The sequence below is a fragment of the Labrus bergylta genome, chromosome 16 (genome assembly GCF_963930695.1).
Source record: "Labrus bergylta chromosome 16, fLabBer1.1, whole genome shotgun sequence".
Classification (NCBI taxonomy): domain Eukaryota; kingdom Metazoa; phylum Chordata; class Actinopteri; order Labriformes; family Labridae; genus Labrus; species Labrus bergylta.
In genome coordinates, this window is record NC_089210.1 from 2,974,384 (window position 1) to 3,000,947 (window position 26,564).

Genomic DNA, 26,564 nt, shown 5'->3' on the forward strand with positions numbered 1-26,564 from the left:
TGGGTGTCATCCTCAACAGCACACTATCATTCAAATCCCATATCAATAACATTACCCGGTCTGCATACTTCCACTTACAAAACATCAACCGTCTCCGCCCCTCCCTCACCCCCCATACTGCCTCCATCCTTGTCCACAGCCTCGTCACCTCCCGTATTGATTATTGTATTTCTCTCCTCTTCGGCCTCCCTCATAAATCCCTCCATAAGCTCCAACTGGTTCAAAACTCTGCTGCCCGTATTGTCACTAAAACCCCCTCATACCATCACATCACCCCCACCCTACAGCAACTCCACGGGCTCCCGGTGACGCAAAGAATCATCTTCAAACTCCTCCTGTACACCTTCAAGGCCATCCACAACCTCGCCCCCCCATATCTGTCTGACCTCCTTCACATCGCCACTTCAGCCCGCTCCCTCAGATCCTCCTCCTCCTCCATCCACCTCACCGTGCCCTTTGCCCGCCTCAGCACCATGGGGGGGCAGAGCTTTCAGCAGCTCTGCTCCCCAGCTCTGGAACTCTCTGCCACCAGACATTCGCAATATTGACTCTCTCCCCATCTTCAAATCCAGACTCAAAACCCATCTGTTCAAGATCGCCTACTCACGCTAACATTTTAACTGTAATTACACTGTCCACAATTCCATTTCTTTATTGTATGCTGTTTTTATCCATCGCTGTTTTTAAAATGTTGATTGTTGTACAGTGTCCTTGTGTGTCCTGAAAGGCGCTTATAAATAAAATGTATTATTATTATTATTATTATTAATATAACATTTCTATCACAGCAGCACATACAGCCTCCCGCTTCCTTATGCAGCGGTCATTGATGCGTTTCCATGGCAACGATAAACATGTCGTGTCTGTCATGGCGGCTCTTTTCCTTGCACCTGATCCCTCTTCTCACTCCTAACAGCTTCACTTTGGTTGTTTTTTTTTTTGGGGTGTTTTTTGTTTAACACAGATCATGTGATCTTTCACTTCTTGTTTGTGTTTTTGTGTGCTTGTTTAGAGGAGCTTCTGCTGGAGGACTTCAGCAGCTATCGTTTCCTGGTGGCCGGTCACGTGGAGGTCCCCGGTCAGGAGGATGACGAGATGTTTTTGGAGACTCTGGAGGCCATGGAGATCATGGGCTTCTCCGAGGAGGAGAGAATTGGTACACACTGCAATGAAGTCACAAAATTAGAATCCTCGAACTTCTACTACCTACTCAGCTGTTTAAAAACCCATTTTCATTCTGATTACGTTCCCTCTTCCTCGCTGCAGGGATGTTCAAGGTGGTGTCCACTGTGCTGCAGCTCGGCAACGTCAAGTTTGAGAAGGAGAGAAACAGCGAGCAGGCGACCATGCCGGACAACACCGGTAACCCATTTCTTAAAAAAAATACCCCCAACAGAAAAAGCAGCCTGTATTTATAAACCTCTCTGACGTCTTCTTGTTCTTCTTCTCTTCTCCCATTAACCGCAGCTGCCCAGAAGGTGTGCCATCTGCAGGGCATCAATGTCACAGACTTCACCCGCGCCATCCTCACCCCGCGGATCAAAGTGGGCAGGGAGGTGGTGCAGAAGGCGCAGACCAAGCAGCAGGTAACGGAGGAGAAAAGCTCTTTGATACAGATTTCCCTTCAGAATGCCGAACGACGTGCAATTAAGTAAATTATCTGAGCCTCAGAATTAAAGTTCAAGTATTTTTTGCCCCCTCTTCTTGGAATCGGTTGCAAGATACTTTAAATCTTCGGGAGCTGGTTTCCTTGAATGTTTTTAAAGGTCGTCTTAATGATCTGGAGGCAGAAACATCTGACTGTAGATGTTTGAGCTAACTCGTATTGCCCTCTTTGATCGCTTTGTTGCTGATGACTTCTGACAGATTCTGATGAATGGTTTTTTTTGTGACTCCTGTATTTATGTTCATTGTTGTAAAGTGTTTTATGTCTAAAACCCTGTAATTGTGCTGCTGCCTGTCTTGGCCGGGACGCTCTTGTAAAAGAGATTTTTAATCTCAATGAGACTTTTTCCTGGTTAAAAAAAAAAAAAGGTAAGGCAAATTTCAGCAAGAAGGCAATCCACACAAGACATCAACCAACGGAGACAGATTCACCTGCTAGTCTCGCTTAATCGAAATGGATTCTGTAAAAGGATCAAATCCTCAGAGCGTCTTCCCGAGGATTCAGGCTCACAGTTTGCTCAGTCTGTGTCGAGTCACAGCTCACAGGCTGGCTCAGACTTCTAGAAACCCCCAGCAGCAGCAGCAGCATCATGCACAGCTTAACTCTCACCAATTGCAATGTAGAATGCGAAAGGGTATCGTAGAGGGTAACTGTAGTCATTTTTTTTTGCCTAGGCAGCAATTTTGAAGTTATGATTAGGCGATAACGACGACTACAACGTTAATCCACAGTAAGAATTACTGACAAGGCACACTAATTGTTTAAACCAGCCTTTCCCAAACTTAAGACTGCTGCGGCCCACTTTGAAATACAAAATGACTCCGGGGCCCGTTATAACATAAAAGTTATGACTGCAGCTCCCACTTTCAGTAAGGGTAAAATATTGGACATGACAACATGATCTTATGCGTAGATAGACTTTAGAGTAAAATATCATATTATGTCCATTACAAGCCTTACTAATCACTCTCATGGTAAATCATATTGTGATTTTCTCTTTATTTTAATATCTGGTGGAGGCCTTTTTGCGACCCACCTGTAGTACCCACACGGCCCACCAGGGGGCCGCGGTCCACACTTTGGGAAGCACTGTTCTAAACTATCCTGTTTATCTCTTAACCCACCCGTCCTCCTCCTCCTCCTCCTCCTCCTCCTCCTCCTCCAGGCTGATTTTGCAATCGAGGCTCTGGCTAAGGCCATGTACGAGCGTCTGTTCCGTTGGATCCTGGCCCGGGTGAACAAGACGCTGGACAAGAGTAAGAGGCAGTCGTCCTCCTTCCTCGGCATCCTGGACATCGCCGGCTTTGAGATTTTCGAGGTGATCTATGAACCATAAACGGTGTTTTTTTTTTTAAATTTCACCACACTGATCACAATTATTCTAATCACCGCCGTGACTCTCTCTGCTCCAGGACAACTCCTTCGAGCAGCTCTGCATCAACTACACCAACGAGCGTCTGCAGCAGCTCTTCAACCACACCATGTTCATCCTGGAGCAGGAGGAGTACAAGAGGGAGGGCATCCAGTGGAGCTTCATCGACTTCGGCCTCGACCTGCAGCCCTGCATCGAGCTCATCGAGAGGCCGGTCAGCGTCTAATGTGAAATGCAGAGTTAGAATAAGAATTAAACTTGTATGTGTTTGTATTCATTTCTAAACTGAGTGTCTGTGTCTCTTCAGAACAACCCTCCTGGCATCCTGGCCCTGCTGGACGAGGAGTGCTGGTTCCCCAAAGCCACCGACGTGTCCTTTGTGGAGAAGCTGCTGAACACTCACACCGGTCACGTTAAATTCTCCAAACCCAAACAACACAAAGACAAACTCATGTTCAGCGTCCTGCACTACGCCGGGAAGGTGAGCATCACCGGCTTTTGCTTTTGTAGTTCACAAAAAGAGGCATCCATATTGATTTGAAACTCCTCACTGGAGCTTTAAATCTTTAACTTCATGGGCCATGGGGGGGGGGCATAAATCTGAGGCTGGATTGAACTCTGTAGATCTACTTCTCCTTATACGTCCTTGATTTAATGAGATTTCTTAACATTCAGAAATATTTTGATGACTTGACTCGACATTTCCAGGTGGACTATAATGCAGCTAACTGGCTGACTAAAAACATGGATCCTCTGAACGACAACGTGACCGCGCTGCTCAACAACTCCTCCAGCAACTTCATCCAGGACCTGTGGAAAGACGGTCAGTCCTCCATGACGGGGCAACATGTGCTCATTTGGCTTTTTTTCAATCCCCAGCTCCTGCAGCCACATGTCCTCTGAGTCACTTCACCCCAAGTTGCTCCCACTGCTTCCTCGGCTGTTTATAAATGTCTATGAATGGGATTAGTTACCTCTGATGGACTCTTTACAAAACAGCCTCTGCCATCAGTGAGTGAATGTGTAGGTGTGACCTGCGGTGTAAAAGCGCCTTGAGTAGTCACTCTATACAAGCTCAAGTCCATTTACCATTTACATTTTTCTTTAACGAGATCTCTCACCACAAATCGACAGATATGATACTTAAATGTGTGTTAAATGTTTCCCTTTGTGTCAGCGGACCGCGTGGTGGGTCTGGAGACCATCACCAAGATGTCGGAAAGTTCAGCGCCGACCAAATCTAAGAAGGGAATGTTCCGCACGGTGGGGCAGCTGTACAAAGAGTCTCTGGGCAAACTGATGACCACTCTGCACAACACGCAGCCCAACTTTGTCCGCTGCATCATCCCCAACCACGAGAAGAGGGTGGGTCGTCTGTAGAGCTTCGTTTTATAGATTACATCTAAATATAGCCACAGTTAATGACTGTATCCATGTTAAGTTTGAGCACAGGTAAGGGAGTGTGTGCATACATTTAAGGGTTTGTTGATCTGCTCCTGTGCTGCAGTCGGGGAAGATGGACGCCAACCTGGTCCTGGAGCAGCTCAGGTGTAACGGAGTGCTGGAGGGAATAAGAATCTGCAGACAAGGATTCCCCAACCGAATACTGTTTCAGGAGTTCAGGCAGAGGTAAAGAAGTAAAGCAACCCGCTACAAGGCCTTTTTTAAGTTTTCTCGACTAATTATCAAAGTGTTGTATCGACTTAGTTTAAGATTTTTGCAAATCTTGCACACGTTTTGAGAAGTAAACCAGAGAGGAGTTTGGTCGCGACAGAAACAATAAATCTACAAAAGAATCAAAAGCAACCGATTAAAGTTTCTCTTTTGATATGATGCATCATGCTGTAATTCATGAACATCACTTTTACGAGCGAAGGCAAAATGCAGTTGGAGCGATTTGAATCCTGTGTAAGTCGTCAAATTAAACGAAGTGCTGAAATTCCCATATTTAACCACTAGGGGGCATCAGGGGTCCGTTTCAACAAGAAAAAAACTCAAATTAAATATTTTTCCTCTAATATTTTTATTTCAAATTCAACAGTTTATTTAGTCATTTGGTTTTAGAGTAAAGGCTTTTTTAAATTTAAATATTTTCACTTTGAATTAACCTCAAACCTCATGTTATCACCCCTTTACTAATTTAAAAGTTTACATTTTATATATTTTATTCCCTGCATTATTTGCATTTAAAACATTTTACTCTTTGGGTGACACTATGAATGTGAAAGGAGACATGTTTTTCTTTCTCTTCTGATTTGATTTCATTTCTTTGTCATGTCGATGTTGACGATCATCAACTGTGTGATCTTGAACTTCTTGTTTTTTATCCTCACTCGATGAATAAAATATTTTCTGTTTATTTTCTGTTATTCTTGTTTGTAGATATGAGATTCTGGCTGCCAACGCTATCCCGAAGGGCTTCATGGATGGGAAGCAGGCGTGCTCTCTGATGGTGAGCTGCAGGGAAATCAACATCTTTGTGTCCTAGAACAGATCTGATACTGTAACAGTGTTCAGATGAACATCGATCACGTTGTCACGGCTCGCTGTAATCCAGGACTGCTTCCAACATTTTCATGAAAATGTCATTAAAATAAGACATTTTTTTTCCCTTTCTTAAAACACACTTTCCCTTGTTTCCTGTCCTCCAGGTGAAGCACCTTGATCTGGATACTAACCTGTATCGTATCGGTCAGAGTAAGATGTTCTTCAGGACCGGAGTTCTGGCTCAGCTGGAGGAGGAGAGAGACATCAAACTCACCGTCGTCATCATCGCTTTCCAGGCGCAAGCTCGAGGTTTCCTGGCCCGAAAGTACGACACTCAACTCTCACATTTATTTTTATTTTTTTCAGTGGATAGAGTTTGGAAAAGGGATGAGACTGGTGGGATCAAACTGAGGTTACACACAAGCTCAAATCTCACTTCATCTTTGTGTGTGTGTGTCTTTTTTCAGGGCGTTCAATAAACGTCAGCAGCAGCTGACCGCCATGAAGGTCATCCAGAGGAACTGTGCCTGTTACCTCAAGCTCAAGAACTGGCAGTGGTGGAGGCTCTTCACCAAGGTTACACACACACGCCCACGTTTGGTCTTTAGAATCACTGATTACTGACTCCCCACATTTTTTACAATCTAAGTTTGTGTATTCTGCACTCGAACCTTTGAATGTGTCTTCCTGTGGTGCAGGTGAAGCCTCTGCTGCAGGTAACCAGACAAGAAGAAGAAATGGGTCAAAAAGACGAGGAGCTGAAAGTGGCTAAGGAGGTGGCGGCAAAGACCGAGGCCGAGCTGAAGGAAGTCTCCCAAAAACACACCCAGGTGAGATGAAGGGTTTTCACTTGATCTTCTATTATTCAATCTAAAAAGTTACATCTACAGAAAAATACTTCTACGTCTGTGTCTGCAGCTGATGGAGGAGCGCGTCCAGCTGGAGGCAAAGCTGCATGCGGAGACGGAGATGTACGCCGAGGCCGAGGAGATGAGGGTGAGGCTGGAGGCCAAGAAGCAGGAGCTGGAGGAGGTCCTGCACGAGATGGAGTCGCGGCTGGAGGAGGAGGAGGATCGCAGCAACTCCCTGCAGCAGGAGAGGAAGGACATGGAGCAGCAGCTAACGGTGGACACGCTGTTGTTATTATTGTTCTTATTTACACACTATCACAGTCACACAACTGGTTCACAACCTTCATTTTAGACCACATTAGGGTTTTTCATGTATATAATGGTGGACAGAGGCAGTGAGGATTTTATTTTTCTCAGTGCAAGATATGTACAGCCAGGTGAGTGTGTTTTACAAATGCTGGAAATAAAAGCTAATAACATGACGGATGGATGAGCAACAGGCCAAGATACTGCAAGTTTGTTTGTTTTCAGCATGGGCTAGTGCTCACAGTAGCTCATTTATTTCCTTAATTTCCTTTTTTTTTATTCCACACTTCATGTTTTTGTGCAGCTCATGGAGGCTCACATAGCCGAGGAGGAGGACGCCAAGCAGAAGCTGCAGCTGGAGAAAGTTGCCGTGGAGGGAAAAGTCAAGAAACTGGAGGAGGACGTTTTGGTGATGGAGGACCAAAATAACAAACTGCAGAAGGTAGAAAAAAGCAGCATGTGGTAATATCAGGGTTAAAATGCACAGTATAACTTTTTAATATTGGTATCTGTGTTTGCAGGAGCGACAGCTGCTGGAGGAGAGGATGGCTGATATGAGCTCTAACCTGACAGAGGAGGAGGAGAAATCTAAGAATCTGACCAAACTCAAAGCTAAACATGAGTCCATGATCTCTGATCTGGAGGGTCAGTCAAGAATGATCTTAACTTTGTCTTTTAAAGACATGCAGCCAGTTTATACAGAAATAAGTTCTATATTGACAACATATAAAAACAAAGAACATGTCATATGTTGCACAGAGCAGAAATAAGAAGCTCTAGAAAGGAGAGGACATAAAAGATTCAAATCTAAAATGCTATTTGTCTTTTATCAGGAGTTTAATTTTTCAACGTCTTTTTAAAGTCTCAGTTAAATTGTTTTCTCCCTTTCTGTGTGTTCACAGTGCGCATGAAGAAGGAGGAGAAGGGCCGTCTGGACATGGAGAAAGCCAAGAGGAAGGTGGAGGCGGAGCTTGCCGACCTCCAGGAGCAGCACGCCGACCTGCAGGCCCAACTAGCCGATCTCCAATCCAAGCTGGCTGAGAAGGAGGAGGAGCTGCAGGCCACCCAGGGCCGGTATGCAGAACGACACGAGCGGAAGATGTTCCAATGATAAATGCTGACAATATTGTTGGACAGAAAACGTCATTTAGAGAACGCCTTAGCGGCATTGGAGCAAAGAACAGCAGGTTAATCCAGAGTGTGGTGCTAAAGGAGGAGTCAGGAAGGGATGTAATTGAGAAGTAGTTTAGGTTTGTAACGCTGCTTAGATCCATCTGCTAATGGGATAAAATAAATTAGTTCTACATGTTATCACAGGTGTGGCTGAAGTTTTTTGTTTCCTCTCAGACAAAAAAATAAATTATATTTAATGCTTTTGTGTGTCCGTTGTCCGCAGCCTGGAGGAGGAGAGTAATCAGCGTGGGGCGGCGGTGAAGCGGGTTCGGGAGTTGGAGGTTATGATCTCAGAGCTGCAGGAGGACCTGGAGGCAGAGAGGGCGGCCAGGGCGAAGGTGGAGGCAGCTCGACGGGACCTCGGAGATGAGCTGAACGCTCTACGCACCGAGCTGGAGGACAGTCTGGACACCACCGCCGCACAGCAAGAGCTACGGTCTGTAGAGAAACCTCTGATTGGCTTTTTAACACCCTGAGGTATAGAAGAGTATCATCTGCATAGAGGCAGATATCGCTGTCTTCTATTTGAGCTTTCATGCTGTTTTATTGTTGTTTGGTGTTGTGTTGTGATGTTGTGTGTTTATTTTAATGGCAGGGCAAAGCGTGAGCAGGAGGTTGCCTTGCTGAAGAAAGCCATGGAGGATGAGGGGCGGAGCCACGAGGCCCAGGTTCAGGACTTGAGACAGAAGCACAGCCAGGCTGTGGAGGAGCTGAATGAGCAGCTGGAGCAGGCCAAGAGGGTAAAAAACATACTCAGTGTTTACTTTTGGCTCTTTCAATTTGATGAATAAAAGATTAACACATCACTCACGTCCAGGTGAGAGCTGGTCTGGAGAAAGCAAAGCAGGCTCTGGAGAAGGAGTCCGCAGATCTGGGTGCTGACCTGAGATCCCTCGCCAGCGCCAAACAGGACGTGGAGCACAAGAAGAAGAAGGTGGAGGGTCAGCTCAACGAACTGCACTCCCGCTTCCAAGACAGCGAGCGGCAGAGGACGGAGCTGGGCGAGAAAGTCTCCAAGATGACGGTGAGTCATGAGAACAGGATGATTGAAAACCGAAAGCACTTCATTGGTTACATGTTGAATGCTGCTTTTATAAGTAAAAACAGCTGAGATTTGTTGATTTTAAGAAGCCTTAGTTATTTTGAATTGACTGCAAGAATAATCTAGAAATCTAAATCTTTGTCGGTTAAATGCGCACCTCTTGTCTTTGTCCAGATGGAGCTGGAAAGCATGACGAGTGTGTTGAACGAGGCGGAGGGAAAGAACATCAAGCTGAGTAAAGACGTCTCCACTCTGAGCTCACAGCTCCAGGATGCACAGGTGACAATGAATTTTCTGCACACAATTACACTTGCTTTTTTTAAGGTTTGTTCAGTCTGGATTCAAAGTCCTTCCTCTGTGCCTCCAGGAGCTGCTGTCAGAGGAGACCCGCCAGAAGCTGAATGTGTCCGGACGTCTGCGTCAGATGGAGGACGACAGGAACAGCCTGATGGAGCAGCTGGAGGAGGAGACGGAGGCCAAGCGGGGGGTGGAGAGGCAGGTCTCCGGCCTCAACGTGCAGGTAGATAACTTCAGAGAGTAATAAGAAAACTACAGGAAACTGTTTTCAAGAACTTTAAAAATGTGTACCTTGACCCTCCTCTCAGGTTTCTGACTACAAAAAGAAGCTGGAAGAGATGTCGGGGTCGGTGGAGATGCTGGAGGAGGGGAAGAAGCGTCTGCAGAGGGACCTGGAGGCGGCCAACAGCGAGTACGAGGAGAAGGCCTCGGCCTACGACAAGCTGGACAAGAGCCGGAGCCGGATGCAGCAGGAGCTGGAGGACGTCCTGATGGACCTGGACAGCCAGCGGCAGCTCGTCTCCAACCTGGAGAAGAAGCAGAAGAAGTTTGACCAGGTTACATTAACTTCAGATAACTTGAGGATCTCCTCCTACTCTTCTCTTTATTTCATGTTAACTTTTATTCTCCTGTGATTTCCTGTGTTTGTCAGATGTTGGCAGAAGAGCGCGCAGTGTCCAGTAAGTGTGCAGATGAGCGCGATCGAGCGGAGGCGGAGGCGAGGGAGAAGGAGACGCGGGTGTTAGCTCTGGCCAGAGCTCTGGAAGAGAGCCAAGACGCCCTGGAGGAGGCAGAGAAGACCATGAAGACCCTCAAAGCCGAGATGGAGGACCTCATCAGCTCCAAGGACGACGTGGGGAAGAATGTAAGAGGAAAACATCTTAACCATGAATGACTCCTCGATCCACTCCAGTTCACTTGGAATTCTAATCAAAACCTCTGTCCTTCCTGCGTCAGGTCCACGACTTGGAGAAGGCAAAGCGAGGCCTGGAGGCCATCGTGGATGAGATGAGAACTCAGATGGAGGAGCTGGAGGACGAGCTGCAGGTCGCTGAGGACGCCAAGCTGCGTCTGGAGGTCAACACTCAGGCGCTGAGAGCCCAGCACGAGAGGGAGCTGCACGCCCGCGATGAGATGGGGGAGGAGAAGAGGAAGCAGCTCCTCAAACAGGTGGAGTAAAACTTCTTCTGTTCTCCTTACAGGGAGGTATTTTAAAGTCTGAGAACTGTTTTTAGACATTTTGATTTTCACTTAGTGACTAATGGGTACAAATCTTGGAAAAAGAGGCAGCCATGAAACAGGTTCTGCAAGGTTCAACTTCAGCGTGTGGATGTTTGAGCGTTAGGTTTTGAATGACTAGAGCCGAAAACTTTGCAGATCAGTTAAATTAACGATAATAATAAGGTGTTGTAAAGAGTTCTCCCTGCTCTCTCCGTCAGGTGCGTGAGCTGGAGTCGGAGCTGGAGGAGGAGAGGAAGCAGCGAGGTCAAGCGTCAGGCAGCAAGAAGAAGCTGGAGGGGGAGCTGAAGGACATGGAGGACCAGCTGGAGGCCACCAACAGGGGGCGTGACGAGGCCATCAAGCAGCTCCGCAAGATCCAGGTTAGCACAAACACGACATGACATAAAGATTTCAATGCTGAATCCCTGCATGACCTTTCTCTGCTCCTCCCACAGGGCCAGGTGAAGGATTTCCAGAGGGATCTGGAGGACTCGCGTGCAGCCCACAAGGAGGTCCAGACCTCCGCCAGGGAGGCTGAGCGCAAAACCAAAGTGATGGAGGCGGACATCGTCCAGCTGCATGAGGTGAGAAAACATCAGTTTCAAAGTAAAAGTGTGTTTTTTTTTTGCATTTGTCATTTGAATTTTAAGTGACCTTGACTCTCAGCTCCGAGTCAGCTTTAAACGTTTGCTCTTTTGTCCGTCCAGATGTTGGCAGCAGCTGAGAGAGCTCGTAAGCAGGCGGAGATAGAAAGAGACGAGATGGCTGAAGAAATGGCAAATAACACCTCTGGAAAGTGAGTGTCATGAATGATTAACATTTACATGTCACATCTCTTACCCCCTTGTCGGACAATAAAAGAATCTGAATCTCTCTGTCCTCATCCTCCCGTCTGTTCAGGTCGATGTTTGCCGACGAGAAGCGTCGTCTGGACGCTAAGATCAGCCAGCTGGAGGAGGAGCTGGAGGAGGAGCAGGCCAACATGGAGAGCGCGAACGACCGGCTGAGGAAGAGCCAGCAGCTGGTGGGTTCAGGGTGGACCAGAGAGAGAGAGAGAGGGTCTTTAATTCACCAGAGGGTTTAAACAAGGACCGGTCAGGGCTGTTACACGATTAGCCTGTTTTTAACCACACAGACTTTTCAGAAAGACAGGAAACAACTGGTTCATATTACTGGGACAAAAGGCTCAATTTTCAGAAACCCCTCTAGCAGAAACCTAAAGAGGGTTTTTGACCCTTCTATCCCTTCTATCAACAGGGTGAGGGGTCCGCACTGAGGCTTTGTTTACCCACAAATAGTCCCATATTTACTTTCCAAATGCACAAGATCTTTTTTATTCCCTTTTTTTTGTCTTGTTTTACTCTGAAAATATCAAAAAGAAAGTATCAAAAAAACAAACAAATGCACAGGATATTCTGGGGAGCAATATTTCTGACTGGTTGTACTTTTTGATTTTTCAAAAGCTCAAATCAACAAAGTATAAATAACGAAGCCTTACCTCCTCTTTATAACAGCTCCATTGTTGTATTGTTGCATGCAAAAAAAAAACATGCAAGTTGTATCCCTTCCTCTTAATGTTGATGTCTCTGTGCAGGTGGAGCAGCTGGGTGCAGAGCTGACCGCGGAGAGATCGGCCTCTCAGAGTAAGGAGGGATCCCGGCAGCAGCTGGAGAGACAAAACCGAGACCTGAAGGCCAAGCTGCAGGAGATGGAGGGCCAGGGCCGCTCCAAACTCAAATCCTCCATCGCCGCCCTCGAAGCCAAGCTGAGAGAGGCGGAGGAGCAGCTGGAGATCGAGAGCAGGTAACCAACCGTGCATGCTGGTGGTAAGGATTAAAATAAACTGCAAGAAGACGCAGGAAAATGTAAATGACCACTTTCTTGGTAACTAATGTTGTGCAGAGAGCGCCAGGCAAACGGCAAGAATCTACGTCAGAAGGAGAAGAAGCTGAAGGATTTGAGTATCCAGGTGGAGGACGAGAGGAAGCAGGCGCAGCAGTACAAAGACCAGGTAACGCATGTGTGCAAAAAACAACAAAAGTACATTCACCGTCACACACCCGTTTATAAAACCATTGGTTTGTTCTGTGCAAGGCCGAGAAGGGCAACGTGCGGGTGAAGCAGCTGAAGCACCAGCTGGAGGAGGCGGAGGAGGAGGCGCAGCGCATGGCCGCCTCCCGGAGGAAACTGCAGAGGGAGCTGGAGGAGGCGAGCGAGTCCAATGACGCCATGAGCAGAGAGATAACGTCCCTCAAGAGCAAACTGAGGTAACAAAGAGAAATACATGAGATAATAAAGAATGAAAATAATACAGACAATAATCAAAAGTTGAAGGAGACATTTGACTTTACTATGAACTGTGAAGGCATTAGATGATTTGTGATTTTACATTTCCTCTTCCTCCTTTCATGTCCTGCTTTACACCTTTTCCTCAGACGCTGATCTGCAAACTGTCCTCAAAGCATTCTGGGAAAAAGCCTCCTCTTCCCTCAGCGAGCTTCTTTTAAACTTTCATTTCTTCATCGCTGTCCCTTTAATCTCTCCAGTTAAACACCCGCTGCATCGTTTTCAGGGCGCTTCATCTCAAATCAAAACCTCGCTCTGCAACAAGCTGCTCCCTGTTCTTCCTCTGTCCTGCACCTCCTTTCTGACCCTCCTCTTCCTCCTCTCTTTCTCTTCCTCCTGGTGTGTCGGGGTGTTCTCCCAGGCGTGGCAGCAGCGGGGGTGGCGGGGATTCGTCGTTCAGCAGCCCCAGCCCCCGGAGCAGCAGCGTGGGCGGGAGCAGCCTGAGGAGCCTCGGGCTGGGAGGGAGCATCAGCAGGAGGAGCACCATCAAGGAGAACTCGGTGGAGCTGCAGGAGGAGGAGCCGCGGTCCCCGTCTCCTCGTGGCTGCAGCCCCCCTCTGGAGAACCAGGTGGAGGACTACCCCCCCGACGAGTAGCTTAAAGATTATACCACAGCTGTGTCAAGTGGGCGGAGCCTTTTCTCGAATGCTTTTATTTTAAATTTTAAAGTTTCTTTTTCCGACAAACCACATTTTAGACTAAAGCTGATATTAAAACATATTGTTGTGCCTTAAAGCAAAAATGTAAACAAGCAGGGGTTAAAAAGGAACAGCTCAGACGATCAATTTGATGTTTTAAAATCACAAACTCAACAACCTCCCTCCAATACTTAGATAAAAATACAATTTTGAACGTACAAACATTGTTCATTTCATTATTTCTTAACATTATTTAAGCCCTGAAAAGTCCAAAAACTATGTTTCACAAATACATCATGAATATCTGCTGGTTCCAACAGAGTCTTCTCCTGTCCAGATGAGTCATTACTGCTGGAGAACATGGAATATTAAACCATTTGTTAAGTTATTTATTTGTGTGTTTCATATCAAAGTATGTATTTAGTAAATAATGCAAAAGCCACAGTGGAGGAAGTAAAAAAAGACAAACATGTAGAAGGAAGTAAAAACAAAACCATCCAATTTCAGTCTCAAATGTTACAAAGGTTTAAAGAATGTGCTACTTTTTGTTCCAGTAGATGTCAGCCTTGAGCACCAGCATGAAACCAAAACAATGGAAGAGGCTGTTTGGCCACACCTCCTCCATACTTAAGCCTCCGCTCTACTCCAGCAACACACCTCCAACCCTCCTTTAACTCTCATATTCAAACAAAATGTTAAAATAAAATGGCTGTTGGGGCACAGCTCAGTATCTGCAAAAAGGAAAGTCCAAAGTCCATCCAGGTGTTGAAATACTGCGAGAGTCGCTTCACTACCCTTCGATTTTGTAGAGTTTCAGTCGGTAATTTTAGTGTCTGTTGTGTTCATTAAATCATGATAAGAAAATGGAAGCTTTGAACTGTTTTCCTGAAAGTTTTTCTCAAAGGTCACGTATGATGTAAAATACACTTCTCCATGTTTACACTAACATGTCTCCCTAGTCCGTCTTCAAACCCCCCGATGATGAGAAAAGTCCATCCTCGCCGTCTTTTCCCTGCTCCACTTTTCAGATAATGTGTGCTGAAACCGTTTGGAGATTGTCCCTTTATGACATCACAAAGGGCAGTAGCCCCTCCCCCAGGTGAGTGACACTCCCACAGCTAGGTGTTTGTCCCGCCCTCTGAGTCTGCCTTCTCACCGTTAACAATAGGACATGGAGCGAGAAAGAAAGAGACACCCAAGCCCTTCCAGAGAGGGGGCGTGGTCAGACACAGCTCATTTGCATATGTAAAGCTACAGACACAGAAACAGCCTGTTCTGAGCAGGGCTGAAATAGAGGGGTTTATAGACATGATCAAATACAGGATCAGAGTGGATTTAGAACTTGAAGAAACTTCACACACGTTTTAAAGGAGCTCTGAGACTTATTTAAACTGGTTGAAGAGGAGGAGGATGTGTGACCTTTAAAGAAAAACATCAGTAAAAACATTTCAGAGGTCAGTTCTCACAACAGCACAAAGAGAGGAAATCAAGTTCTATCAATGTTTGGAGATTAATATGACGTATAATTTATGATTATTTATAGACATTTATTTATCTTGCAGGTAGTTTAAATCTTTGTTGTTGTAGTTTGGTGTCCTTACAGCCGAGTCGCAGCGCTCACATCAAAAAATAAACACCCGGAGATCTTTGAAAGACTCTGATTAGATTTACAGCCCTTTAAAATCATTTCTTAGCAAACGAGTGCAAAAATATTCCACCTGTTGCACTAAATTCAACACATTTATACACCCCTTAATGAAGTCAAATCTTTATTTTCTTTCAAAACAGAGTGAAATGTTCTCAGTCTTTGCTCACATCAGAGAAAAACAGTGATATAAATCGATGTATTGTGGTAAAAAATATTAATTCAATTAGCAAAAACTAAACAAGAACGTGCTTTATATCTTATTTTGGTGGGACATTTAAAACACATTTTTTGTTTTTTTGCAGCAGATTTCACTTATTTGCATCTTAATAAAGATGAAGTTAATTCAAGTAGAAGTCTGAATAATGTTTAAACATTTTTAAATTCAATCTCTTGTCCCTGAGAGGAACAGACTGAGACTGTTTTGACCCTCTTTGCATTTCTCTGTCGGCCGGGTGTACGAATATTTTAGAGATAATGTATTTGGAATCTGAATGTAAAACTGTATTTGTTCCGCAGCTGTTGTGTATTCATTCTCCAGATTAGACAGTGTGATTTAAAACCTCACAGATACACGATAATATATCCTTCTGTAATAATTAAAGTGAGTACAAGGACTGCTGTGATGACCCTGCTTAGTGAACCGAAGGAGTGCCTTTAAATAAAGATATTAAATCCTCAACAGTGTCGCCTCAGTTCCTCCTGAAACAATCAAATCCAGACTTCTGATTTAAATTCAAGTTTTATTACTTTTCCAGACACACAAGCAACACTGAAAGTAAACAAAGAGCAACAAAAAAAATGTTTTTTTAAAAGATGTGTAATACCTCGAGTGTGAGCATGCAAGTCTTCCTTTAGAGTCACAGAAGGCAAAACGAACAAAAACACGTCGGCTCGTTCCCACGCCTGCGTCCTGTTTCTGTGTTGAACTCGCCCTGAGCAGATAATTACGACCTACAGACTCTTCCTACGTTAACGACCCTACAATACAGGTACAGTTTTTTTTTTACACAAACACATAAATCCTTCTGTTTCATACTTTTCCTTTTTAACATAAAACACGAGAAGCCTTCACTGAAGTTTTAAATTTCACTCCTGCAAAAAACACAGAAGAGCAAAAGCTGCGTTTCCACCACTGACTGTAAATATTCATGTTTGAAGCCTGAGTGACGTCACCCATCTGTTCCTGCAGGGGGCGCTGGAGGCTCATCAGCAGCAGCCGCTATGTTGGAAATCCTGTTTCAGCCTAACGACAGGCTGAGAGCTGGAGCTGAGGCGGGTTTTAACCCTCTTCATGAACCGTTACACCGCGCCCACCTGTCAATCATGCCAGCTACGTGCTTAACTATGGATAACACGTTTTCTTCATAAAATCAAATCGGATGCTTTATACAAAAAAATCACCCCCCGTACAGTGTGTGTCCATGAGAACAAAAACCAATCATTTTTTTGTACCAGGTTGTAAACTACTGTAAAAACAGACTTTTGAATGTGGTGTGTATGTGACTTCCTGGAGCCAGACTCAAGCAGACCCTCTACAAACTGCAGGATTTTACCCTTCAGCATTGGCTTCAGAGGTTATCGCTTTGTTTCCACCTAAAATAAAAACAACTTGAAGTCCCAGGAGCTACTTCCTAAGAGATTCAAAGGTTCCTCCGGGTCATCGTTTCTAGAAACTAGAATCAAATAATGTAACTAAATACCATCAGAAATGCAGCGGCGAGTAAACTAGTCTGTGCAACGATGCAGTACCTGAATACAAAGTGATGACTTGAACACTTCTCTTCTCATTTAGTTGTGCTGTGCAGCCACCGTGGCGGTTTTAATTTCTGCCATCTTTAGCTTCTTCATTAGAGACGCAAAGGAGAAAAACAAATTGTGTTTCTGCAACACGTCAGCAGACTCGGCAGGTCGCAGCTGCTCAGCTTGTTTGTGGCTCTAAGCTGGTTTTAGATCATTACTGAGAGCAAATCAGTTACCATGTCCATGTTTATCTGCAGTCAGTGCCAAGTCGTCTAATTTATCTGTAATCATTTATAATAACAGAACAAATTCATTTGTTTCAACCGTCAGTTAATTTATCCTAAAAGTGATAATCAGCATTTTGTTTCCTAAGATTCGGCCTGTTTCTGCACCTCGTTTGACAAACTTGAGTTGACAGGAGAAGTACTGTGTAAAAGGAGACGCTCAAAGTTTCATGAAGAAAGTGTTTACCAAACAGATTAAAAAGTTTTTTGTTTTTTTTAATATCTTTATCTAAATGTTCCCTCTTCTCTCCGGCTGTTAGACGTCACCTTCAGTTGTGCTTAAAGATCGCAAAGAGTCAAAGAGCAGCAGAACTCATGACGCTACTCGCAGAGCAGTTTGGATGACAACACAGACGAGAAGAAGAGTTTTAAATTGACAGCTCAACACTGTTAGAAAGGAGAGAGGACTTCTAAGTCTTCCGCAGTGGAAAGCTGTGTAACCCATGTTTGTAGTTTCTCTCTCTCATGCTGTTACAAAAGCAACACATGCACATCAAGTCGTCAAGTCTTTTCCTTCACTCTTTGTGTTGTCGTTAAATCGATAAAATGTGCTTCAAATTTAGTCTTAACCCACCGTTAGAGCAACAACACACACACAAAAAACATCAAACAAAGCAGGCGTGGTGGTGACAAAGAGCACAAGTCCAGAAGGTTAGTTCAAGCTAAGTGCGAGTGCTGAAAGAAGTCTTTTTTTTTTTAAAATCATTCAAAAACTCTGTGCTTGAATCAGACATCCCCGAAGTCTTCTCAGTAACGTTTCCATCAGTTTCATCACTGCAGCTCGCAGTGAGAGCTGCCTGTTTGATGTGCAAACACACACACTGTACCGTCACACGTAAAGGAGATCCAGGCAGGGGATTGGACAGCGTGCAATCGAGGATTCAGGATGGAGGTTTAGGACGTTTTTCTTTTCTTTTTTTCCACTTTTCACAGCAGCAGTTTGGATCCCGCTCCGAAGTCTAACCTCTTCACCAGCCTTTAAAAACACAAAGAACACACTCAGAGGGCTCGTGTGCATCAGCGGCTCCTGCTTCAACCAATCAGTCCAACTTTGAGACACACTGGTGTGCTCAAAAAACGTCAAACATCGCTAGAAATAGACGTGTTTGGAACAATCCAGAAGAAGAGCAGAAATACAATTTTTATCTTAATTGAGCTAATTTTCCCCACAAGACATTTTCATCCTTTACAAGTTAATATCCAGCAGGTCCAGCAGTGCAGGACTGAGCCCTCACCCCTTGTTGTAGAGGCCGTTTGTAGGATGCGTCTCTGACAAGGTGTTCTGGCCCGACGGCGCCCCCTGTCCCCCAGCGTGTCCTCTGCGGTTAGTCGTCTGCTCGTTGACGTATTCCCGACAGGATGCCAGCTTTGACTCCAAGTTCTACGAGAAAACAGAGACATATATTCATTTGATTTTGTCTGCTAGCATTGATGACCTTAAATATGCAATCCTCAGTGAATGTCTCCTGACTCTGAAGTCTGAGCACAGACACATTCTCAGTCTCAAGTGTCAAACGCTGAGGAAGGAATGTACACGTTTATGTAGAACAACTATTTATGAACTTTTCTTTGATGCTACTTTTCAGATAAATATCAAATAAATGAACCCTGATGCTCCCGAGCAGGAACACTTCATGCTCTTCAAAGAGGAGAAGCAGAGTGAAGCCCCCCCTGCAGCCACTCATGATGCGAGTCGGCAGCTGATGAAAACCCAGGAGGTCAAATCATCAGGCATGACTTCGTTTCTGTTTAACGAGTGTAATGCTGGTCTTGCACCTAAAAACACTTAAAGGAATTTTAAGGTCACACACAAATGTCCAAAGTGGGAATAAAATCTGCAGAGTTTTGCTGGAGTCGGGGTGCGTTCCTGTGATCTCGATCGAGTGGTGTAAGGTGATCATAAAACTCAATCCGAGCTGTTTTTAGGGCAGTATTTCTCAGGAAGCTGCAAACTAGTAAACATGGCGGGGAGGCAAAGGAAGCGTTACCAGGGAAATGACCTGAACCATACGTTTCTGGATTTCGCGGGCAGCAGCACTTTCTGTCCACCTGTTTCTCCTCTCCTCTATCGTGGAACAAAGAGGGGGACATGTCAAAGACGCTTTCTTATTCCCTCCTCCTTTTCAGTTTTCTGCACAAAAGTTGCAGTTGTAAATGTCCACCAGGTGCATGATGGGAAATTATTATAAGGAATCCAGCTGTAGTCTTGAAGTTAGTGACCCTGCATGATCCCCGGTCTTTGCTAAATCTCTGTCAGTGACTAAAAACTCTATGAGCTGCTGACAAACTGTCTTTAGATGTGAGAGGGTGTCAGACGTCAGCCAAGGGAAAATATCCAATTTCACTTGATTGGTCCAGGAAAAAAAAGTTTCTGCAAAGCATTGGCGTTATGCAGCTCTTGTTGGGTGTCTGAGGTTGCACTGTAGTGGTAAAATCTGTTTTATAAGGCACACTTTTAATACCTATTTTTTCATTTAAAAGGTTGGCTGCATCCTATACATCGGTTTTACATTATTGGTACTTACCCCGACTTTTCTCAGCAGCTCTCCGACGATGTTCAGAGCCGAGATCCTCGCCGACGTGGTGAGAGGGGTCCCTAAGAGGCCTTCACCTGCTGAAACAAAAATCACCTCGTCAACACAAAGACACTCAAATGTAAGATGACGTCAAACAAGAAAACATCAAACAACATCAGCAAATCTTAACAAACATTTACATGTTTTTGTGATACATAAAAACATTTTTAAAAAACTTTTTTTGACACTGTTGTGCCCCGTGTATGGCGGCAACAAACGATCCCCCCACTCTCTCCCCAATATCCTACTCTATCCGCTGTCCTATCAAATAAAGGCTGAGACGACACAACCACAAGCCGTGTGACTGATTTGCTGGGTAGTTTGTATTTCCTGCATTCACAACATTTCAGGTAACGCCGCCATTTTCAAAAATCTTCAGAAGGAAAATAGCTCCAAGCCAGTATGATCAACTGATTTGTTTGGCTCTAACTCCAACATTATACGCTCTGTTTTGGTCGCCATGGTTTCCTGTACACAAACAAACAGAGAATGTGGAGGGAACTGACAACTGGCGATAAAACTAGCATAGAAATCACAACGCTGAAGTTTTTCAGAATGCACAAGTATGTTATGCTAACAACAGCGTAGGTCACTACAGTGAAGCTATTCAACAGAGAAGTATAAACCAGACTGAATGTAAAAGAGAAAACATCACAGAGGAGCTGACCTCTGCTGATGGAGGGCGGCGGGGTGCAGAAGGCCTCTGCTGAGGCTGCAGGTCTGGAAGGCGTAGCGATGGTGGTTGCTGCAGTGGGGACGGGCTGGTTAGAGGACGAAGACACAGTTTTGTCCACAGTTCTTTTGTCTGGAGGGGTGAGAGGGGGGGTGGGCAGACCAGCCGAGGATGACGCGGAGGAGGCGGAGGGTGAAGGCTCTTTGAGTGCACCGCCTGTGAGCGACGGCTTTCTGTCCTGAACCTGCTGCTTCTGCTTCACAGCCAGCTCCTGTCTCAGGTCTGACACACACACACACACGCACACACACACACACACACACACGCACACGCACACCAAAATGATTATTTGCCAGTTAGAGCCATCCAACAAAGACTTTAAGCTCATGATACCAGCCCTCAAGCAGCAATAACTGCGGCTTTCACTCTTCAAAATATGACAGATGCAAAGACAGAAACTCGATGAGGACAGACTCAACAGTGGTGCATTCATTTATCGAGCTAACCGCAGAAATATCTGACGAAGTCGTATTTACATACTATAATCTTCAGCCAGCTGAGAAAGAACGAGCTGTCTCTCTTTGAACCATCACATCACACAACAAAGTTAAAGCCCTTAAAAACAAGTTGTACCTCTGGCCTCGTCCTTGAGCCTCTGCACAGACTCCAGGAGGTTCTCCTTCTCGTCCAGCTCACTCTCCAGGAAGGCGTTCCTCTCTATGACCTGGTTCATCCTCTGCTCAAAGTCCTCCAGGGACATGATGGTCGCCCTGAAACACAGACACGGTGAAAGAAAGGCTGTTAGTGAAGCTTTCGGGGAACTATACCTCACATGAGGTTGCCACAAAGATAGCAGACTCTTTTGGTTGTCTCCTCCTGTCCCTGCTTTCTTTCTGGAGTTTCATTCATCCAAGTATTTTAGAACCCTTCAAGCTGTTTAGTATATTTAAACTTCCCTTCTCTTACATCCTGTTTGTAAACATAGCTACATTTGTTTCAAACAGATTCTGAACCCTGCTCTAACGTCTTCAGTATTATGATGAGTCATATATTATACAATCAGATGTTTTCTTTGTGTTTCTGACCTCTTGGTCCTCTCCAGGTCGTCGTTGGCCTGCTCCAGCTCTCTGATGTATTTGTGAAGCTGGTCTCTGACGGCCGTGGTCTCTGAGAGGTCTCCCTCCAGGGTGGAGATCTGCCTGTAGGCCTCCGAGTGCTGCGTCTCATACTTCTCCTGCAGGAGGACAAAACCCGCAGAGTCAGGAGGAGACAGAACAACAAAGGCAGTTATGGTAGGATTAAAGAGTATACATGATGTATACATTTGTCTTGTACACTGATTTGTCATTTTTCTGCATATTTAAAGGCGCAATATTCAACTCTGACATCTAGTGTTTAAAATGGGTACTGCAGTTTAAATTCAAAACATTGTAGAGAGCTGTCTCCCATCGCCTCCCCCTCCTCTCTAGAGTCAATGCGCATGCAGGTTGCCAAGTCGTGGACACTGAAGCTTCAGTAGTACATATGACTCCATAAACATCAAATCTAATTAAAAAGCATGACTCCAAAGAGATATTTAAAAGCAGAACCATTTAAATGTCATGTTAGTGAAGTGTATCGATCCAGTGAAAGCGGACATTGACTTCTCTATAAAGAGCCGAAGCAACAGTCATCTTGTGTTTTAAAGGACAAGCTTAGAGAACATTTGACATTTCACACAGAAAGAAAGAACACGATAAACAAACAGAACCCCTTCAAAGGTTCAGTGACATAAGCCGACCCCTGTGCCGAGTCCCTGCAGGCGTGTTGCTGAAGATCTTGATTTGCACGACATGTTGAGTGATGGACATTTATTCACATTAACGCTCTAAAATGGAAAATAATTCTCTCTGCTGAGGCTCCAGCCTGCATCTGCTGACTCCCTGCTGGAGCGGACAACAGGACACTGTGTCAAGCTTCAGCATGCTCCAGTTGAATTCCTCAAAGTCTCTGCATACTGGTCATACATGCTGTCTGACATAGAAACATGTTGCTGTTGTGGAAGTGAGTGGAAACCTTTCTGAACTTCACATCAGTCTCAGCCACACCCTCATACGTCTTCCTGACTGTGTACATGTATCTAAACTGAAGCTTATTAAAAACATGAGCGTTAAGATGACAGAATGGTCACAAAACCCAAATAAATAAATAAATAAACCTAAAACCGTCAATAAATCAGATGTTTTACTTTTTCACTGAGCGCTGTTTGATCTCCATGACAAAGGTTGAAGTGTGGTCGCTTAAATACCTCTCCAAAATGGGGCTTAGCAATATGACTTAAAATTAAGATTTAGATATTTTTCTTAGTATTTCCCTTACTTCTATGCACAGAAATGATCAATTTCGACCACTAGTAATACTGATTCTAGAACTCACTAGTAAACATGACTGCATTAAAACATCGTGGATAATAATTATTACTGTCCGTACAAACGGGATTCTACAGACACAATATTAAAAGTTAAATGACATCAAGAAGTTTAGCAGTTTAATTGAGCAAATCAGTAGCAGGACATTGCACACACTGGTTTGAATCAACCTAAATATGGAAATAAATCAATGGCATGATACTGGTCTAGTTCTACAGAGTTCATTGAAGCTCAACAGAAACTAAACAACAACAAAATACCTAAAGCAGCAAAAGACACAATGGGCAAATAACTTTTTCTCTCCTCGTAAAGGTCAGATCAAGATATACATAAAGCCCTAGAAAATGTGGAAGGTTAAAAAAAAAAAACGAGTGCTTCTTTGGCTTGTTGAGCCAGTGACACATACGGGTTAACGACCTCAGCTTCATCCTGCACCAACTCGTACAGAAGACGCTTGATTTGAACACATCTTTAGCTGCCTGGCTCCCGTTAATTTATCATTTAATTAATTTCTAATGTGACAACCACACACTGCAGCTCTAAACCACGATATTAATTCTTAAACTGCTATTTTCCACTTCTAACAGCTGCTCCATGCTCATATTTTTAGCCTTTGGTTGAGCAACTGTAACATGACCCATTTTCTCCCAAAGAATCAAATTAATTATTTCTGATTCCAACACATTTTTTTTTTTTTAAAGGGGAGAAAAGGGGGCAAACACAAATGGGACAGTTCTTATGGTAGAACTGCCATCCCCTCCAGATACAGACAGTCATCAGCTGCCTCTCTGAGCCTTGAATCAATCCTCTGTGAGAGCGAAAGTGTTTGTGTGTTCATGTGTGTGCGCCTGGATGAGAGAACGATGCAGCACAGCGAGCATGAACCATAAAACGCTGCTTTTATCAGCTGATGGATAATATGGAAATCCCCAGTCAAATACCCACAACCATCCTTAAGTAGGTTGAATGATATCTAAAATAACCGTGTAACCCTGATAGCAGCTGCTTGCCTCTGGGTTTGCTCATAAAAACACATTTAGAGGCATTGGCTGCTTTTACAGATACTTCTCGAAGCCTCCAGGGTCGTCGGTCAGGAGGACACATAACACAACTTGTACATCTATTTAGGTGCAGTGGGACAAAGCAGCCTCACACAGCAGTTAAATATGTTTTTGTTTTTTTTATTTCAGAGTGTTGTCTTGAAGGACCTGAGGGAAAGTTCAACCCCTATCCGAAATTTATTATCTGCAAATTCTCTGGAGCCTCCGGGAGTATTCATTTGGCATGCAATGATTTGGTGTTATTTGTGGAAGTGGGGGATGCAGGATTTAAAAAAATGTTCCCCTGTATCTAATTACTGATTAATTCCGCTGTACCTTGTAGTTTTCCAGTTCCATGCAGAGGCGGTTGTTCGAGGCAATTAGCTCGCGGTTTCGCGCCTCATATTGTTTCAGCTCCGTCTCCAGCTCCACCTCATAATCCCGACTCATCTGCTGAAACTCCTGCAGCTCCTCCTGGGCTTCCTCTGCACTGCACACACCCACACACACACAGAATATAAAGCCTATGTTTTTTGTGTCTGGAAGCAATCACTGCCAATTGTTTGATTTATTAGTTTGGATTTTCTGTAATCACACCAACGTTTGGAGAAAAACAATAACATGCTGTCTCAGATTTTTCAAAACCATTTCCGAACATTTCCCACCAAACTGGAGGAAGCTCAGGATCGTATGAATTAAACACTAAAGTCTAAACATCACAAAAACGTGTTTGTTCGGAAAACACATCGAGGTTCACATTATTTATCCTGCAGGAGTCTCTACAGTCTTTTATTACTTTCAACTGAACTGGAGGGCAGGAAAAACCTGAAGAATTATTTTCTTCAGACTCGATTATGAAAAATCCCCCAAAGTACAGAAAGATAGATTCCTGTTGGTACAAGACTTTACCTTATTCAAGCAAAATATCAAATTACATAACAGGAATAAAAAAATATTTTAGATTCTCTAAGGCCCTAAAATCAATTTGCTACTCAGATGGTTCAATTTCCTGAGCTGGGGAGTTTTACCAATTTCATCTTAAGCTCAAATTTCAAAACAACATGAACCCTTCTTTCTTTGTTTAGCCCTAGTTTAGGACAACAACTTGTGATTGCAATTTTAAATCCTATAAATATCAACCTGAGCAATATCATTACGCAATGCATGCATTTTGAGAAGGTTTAGACCATTTAGTCAACCATTTATTTTGTTTGTTTTCTTGTAAAAGGACAAAAAGTCTGTAAACTCAGCAAGTCTTGTATAAACATTTCCAACAGTCATTGTCGGGACTCGAGGGTTTTTTTTTTTTTTTTTTTTCAATCTGAGGCTCTTTATATCCATTTATTAAGACACCACATGATTCAACTGTGGGAGAGGCATTTTCTAAAACACTACAACATGCTCACACAAGTGGCTGTCCATTATTAAGGGCAGATAAAAGAAGCCCAAATTCCTGGATTATGCAATGAGGGAAACAAAAAGTAATCACTGCTGGTAAACTAACCCAAGACATGTATTCTTATTTTGTTTAACAGTGTCAATACACAATCCTGTGTTACTACGTGTGCAAAGTGAAACCAGATGAGAATTAAGAAAATGCAGGAGGCAGTGAAAATTGATTGCGGTGTGTTAAAAACAACTTTTAACCGTGGGACTGAGACACACACCTCTGTTGGTGCTTGGCAGCCTGTTCCCTCCAGTACTCCAGCTCTTCTTCCAGGGACTCAAACTCGGGAGGCTCTGGATCCCCCATCTCAAGCCAGGTAAAGCTCAGGTGAAGAGCGGGTTGTTCCTGTGACACCTCAACACTGGTCTGTGTGATTCAAACAAAACATGATATGTTAGACAACTTCCTGTCAGTCGGAATTCAGTTAAAAAAAATAGGACAATTTATCTTTCTTGTAACTCAATTAAACTAAATGCCTTAGTGATTATTAAAAAAAACATGTTTAATAGCTTAATTAGGACTTCACACTTAATTCGGCATATGAGTGAAACATCGACGCCAAATGTTTTAGCTTTATCTCAGTTTTTAAACATTTGGTCGTCACCTCTCACCATGGTGTTAACGATATGCTTCCTGAGCAATGATGGACATTTCCTCCCCAATATGCTTTAAATAATGTTCCCACAAATACTGAATGTATGCCGAATTAACCAATATATTCTATTTGTAATTTATATCAACTTAATTTACTCAAATTCAATTAATTGTAGTTTAAGCAAGACATAGAATAAAAAAGTTGCCGAAATTCAACGGAGTCCGGTGGCAGCCAGCTGAACGTAAAAAGGGGAACCCAAAGTAAACGTCACACACACACACACACACAATAGATAACGGTTGATTTCTAGCTTAATGAGGTTCAACACAAGTAACACCTGCTTTTATAAACCTTACAGGAAGCTCATAGCCACAAAACGAACTTACAATAAAGGAGAAGAGAGTTAAAAGAAAGCTTGTAGATGTAGATAAGTGAGCTAGTTTAGCTAACGGAGTTTAGCGTTAACCATTTAAATCCCAGCTGAGACATCAACGGAAACTTACGCTCAACAGTTTAGCTTCCTTTCGACGCCGGGTTGCCCACTTTAACGGGAAAGTCCTCTTTATTTACCCGTGTTGTGTTACCGACTACGTTTTGTCGGTTAAATATTAATTAAAACCGATTCAAGAAAAGTGTAAGAAGACTTACCCGGAGTTCACAAGCACAAAGTTGCGAGTGTCTTGGGAAGAAGTCGAACAATACATGTTGCCATTCATATTGTCCTGGGCCATCGACCAATCACAAGTTAGATGAC

The 26,564-nt window shown here is 44.0% G+C and overlaps 2 protein-coding genes across 5 annotated transcripts in view; one reads left to right on the top strand and one right to left on the bottom strand.

Annotated features, from left to right (window-relative positions):
* LOC109994099 (myosin-11-like) overlaps positions 1–15,726 on the top strand; it is a 25,421-nt gene extending 9,695 nt beyond the window's left edge. Inside the window, exons 11-43 of one of the 2 annotated variants that reach the window (XM_065964575.1) lie at positions 1,013–1,156; positions 1,267–1,362; positions 1,468–1,586; positions 2,832–2,984; positions 3,079–3,252; positions 3,346–3,519; positions 3,747–3,861; positions 4,216–4,403; positions 4,546–4,667; positions 5,421–5,490; positions 5,690–5,850; positions 5,993–6,101; positions 6,224–6,355; positions 6,444–6,650; positions 6,987–7,124; positions 7,204–7,327; positions 7,585–7,756; positions 8,079–8,291; positions 8,451–8,595; positions 8,673–8,879; positions 9,072–9,176; positions 9,265–9,417; positions 9,503–9,751; positions 9,847–10,059; positions 10,152–10,364; positions 10,634–10,795; positions 10,871–10,999; positions 11,123–11,211; positions 11,316–11,439; positions 12,010–12,218; positions 12,318–12,426; positions 12,510–12,682; positions 13,123–15,726. In XM_065964575.1, coding sequence (XP_065820647.1) covers positions 1,013–1,156; positions 1,267–1,362; positions 1,468–1,586; positions 2,832–2,984; positions 3,079–3,252; positions 3,346–3,519; positions 3,747–3,861; positions 4,216–4,403; positions 4,546–4,667; positions 5,421–5,490; positions 5,690–5,850; positions 5,993–6,101; positions 6,224–6,355; positions 6,444–6,650; positions 6,987–7,124; positions 7,204–7,327; positions 7,585–7,756; positions 8,079–8,291; positions 8,451–8,595; positions 8,673–8,879; positions 9,072–9,176; positions 9,265–9,417; positions 9,503–9,751; positions 9,847–10,059; positions 10,152–10,364; positions 10,634–10,795; positions 10,871–10,999; positions 11,123–11,211; positions 11,316–11,439; positions 12,010–12,218; positions 12,318–12,426; positions 12,510–12,682; positions 13,123–13,357 — 5,126 coding nt within the window. In that variant the 3' untranslated portion in view covers positions 13,358–15,726. Of the gene's footprint in view, positions 1–1,012; positions 1,157–1,266; positions 1,363–1,467; positions 1,587–2,831; positions 2,985–3,078; positions 3,253–3,345; positions 3,520–3,746; positions 3,862–4,215; positions 4,404–4,545; positions 4,668–5,420; positions 5,491–5,689; positions 5,851–5,992; positions 6,102–6,223; positions 6,356–6,443; positions 6,651–6,986; positions 7,125–7,203; positions 7,328–7,584; positions 7,757–8,078; positions 8,292–8,450; positions 8,596–8,672; positions 8,880–9,071; positions 9,177–9,264; positions 9,418–9,502; positions 9,752–9,846; positions 10,060–10,151; positions 10,365–10,633; positions 10,796–10,870; positions 11,000–11,122; positions 11,212–11,315; positions 11,440–12,009; positions 12,219–12,317; positions 12,427–12,509; positions 12,683–12,850 lie in introns of both variants that reach the window. The other variant, XM_065964576.1, reaches the window with a different exon arrangement.
* Positions 15,727–15,767: 41 nt separating this feature from the next.
* On the bottom strand, positions 15,768–26,555 carry LOC109994098 (nuclear distribution protein nudE homolog 1). 3 transcript variants are annotated; one of them, XM_029279962.2, is made up of 9 exons: positions 26,459–26,555; positions 25,436–25,581; positions 24,105–24,258; positions 21,406–21,554; positions 20,954–21,090; positions 20,315–20,602; positions 19,597–19,682; positions 18,307–18,452; positions 15,768–18,047 (listed from the first exon to the last, which is right to left on the bottom strand). In XM_029279962.2, the coding sequence occupies exons 2-9, from the start codon at positions 25,519–25,521 to the stop codon at positions 17,999–18,001; spliced, it is 1,095 nt and encodes a 364-aa protein (XP_029135795.2). In that variant the 5' UTR covers positions 25,522–25,581; positions 26,459–26,555; the 3' UTR covers positions 15,768–17,998. The 3 variants fall into 3 exon arrangements, with proteins under 3 accessions (XP_029135795.2, XP_020502923.2, XP_029135794.2); XM_020647267.3 differs by having other exon boundaries at positions 19,597–19,685; XM_029279961.2 differs by lacking the exon at positions 26,459–26,555 and adding an exon at positions 26,314–26,452 and having other exon boundaries at positions 19,597–19,685.
* Positions 26,556–26,564: the final 9 nt, after the last annotated feature.

Bases quoted from the DNA above. Each gene is read 5' to 3' on its own strand.
- LOC109994098 (XM_020647267.3), bottom strand. From the start codon at position 25,521: ATGGGGGATCCAGAGCCTCCCGAGTTTGAGTCCCTGGAAGAAGAGCTG. The intron at 19,686-20,314 runs GTCAGCTCCTCT...TTTTTGTTTCAG, and splicing joins GCCGCCCTCCATCAGCAGAG to CAGGTGAAGGCCTCTTAGGG. The intron at 18,453-19,596 runs GTAAGTACCAAT...GTTTTCTCGTAG, and splicing joins AGCTGCTGAGAAAAGTCGGG to AACTTGGAGTCAAAGCTGGC.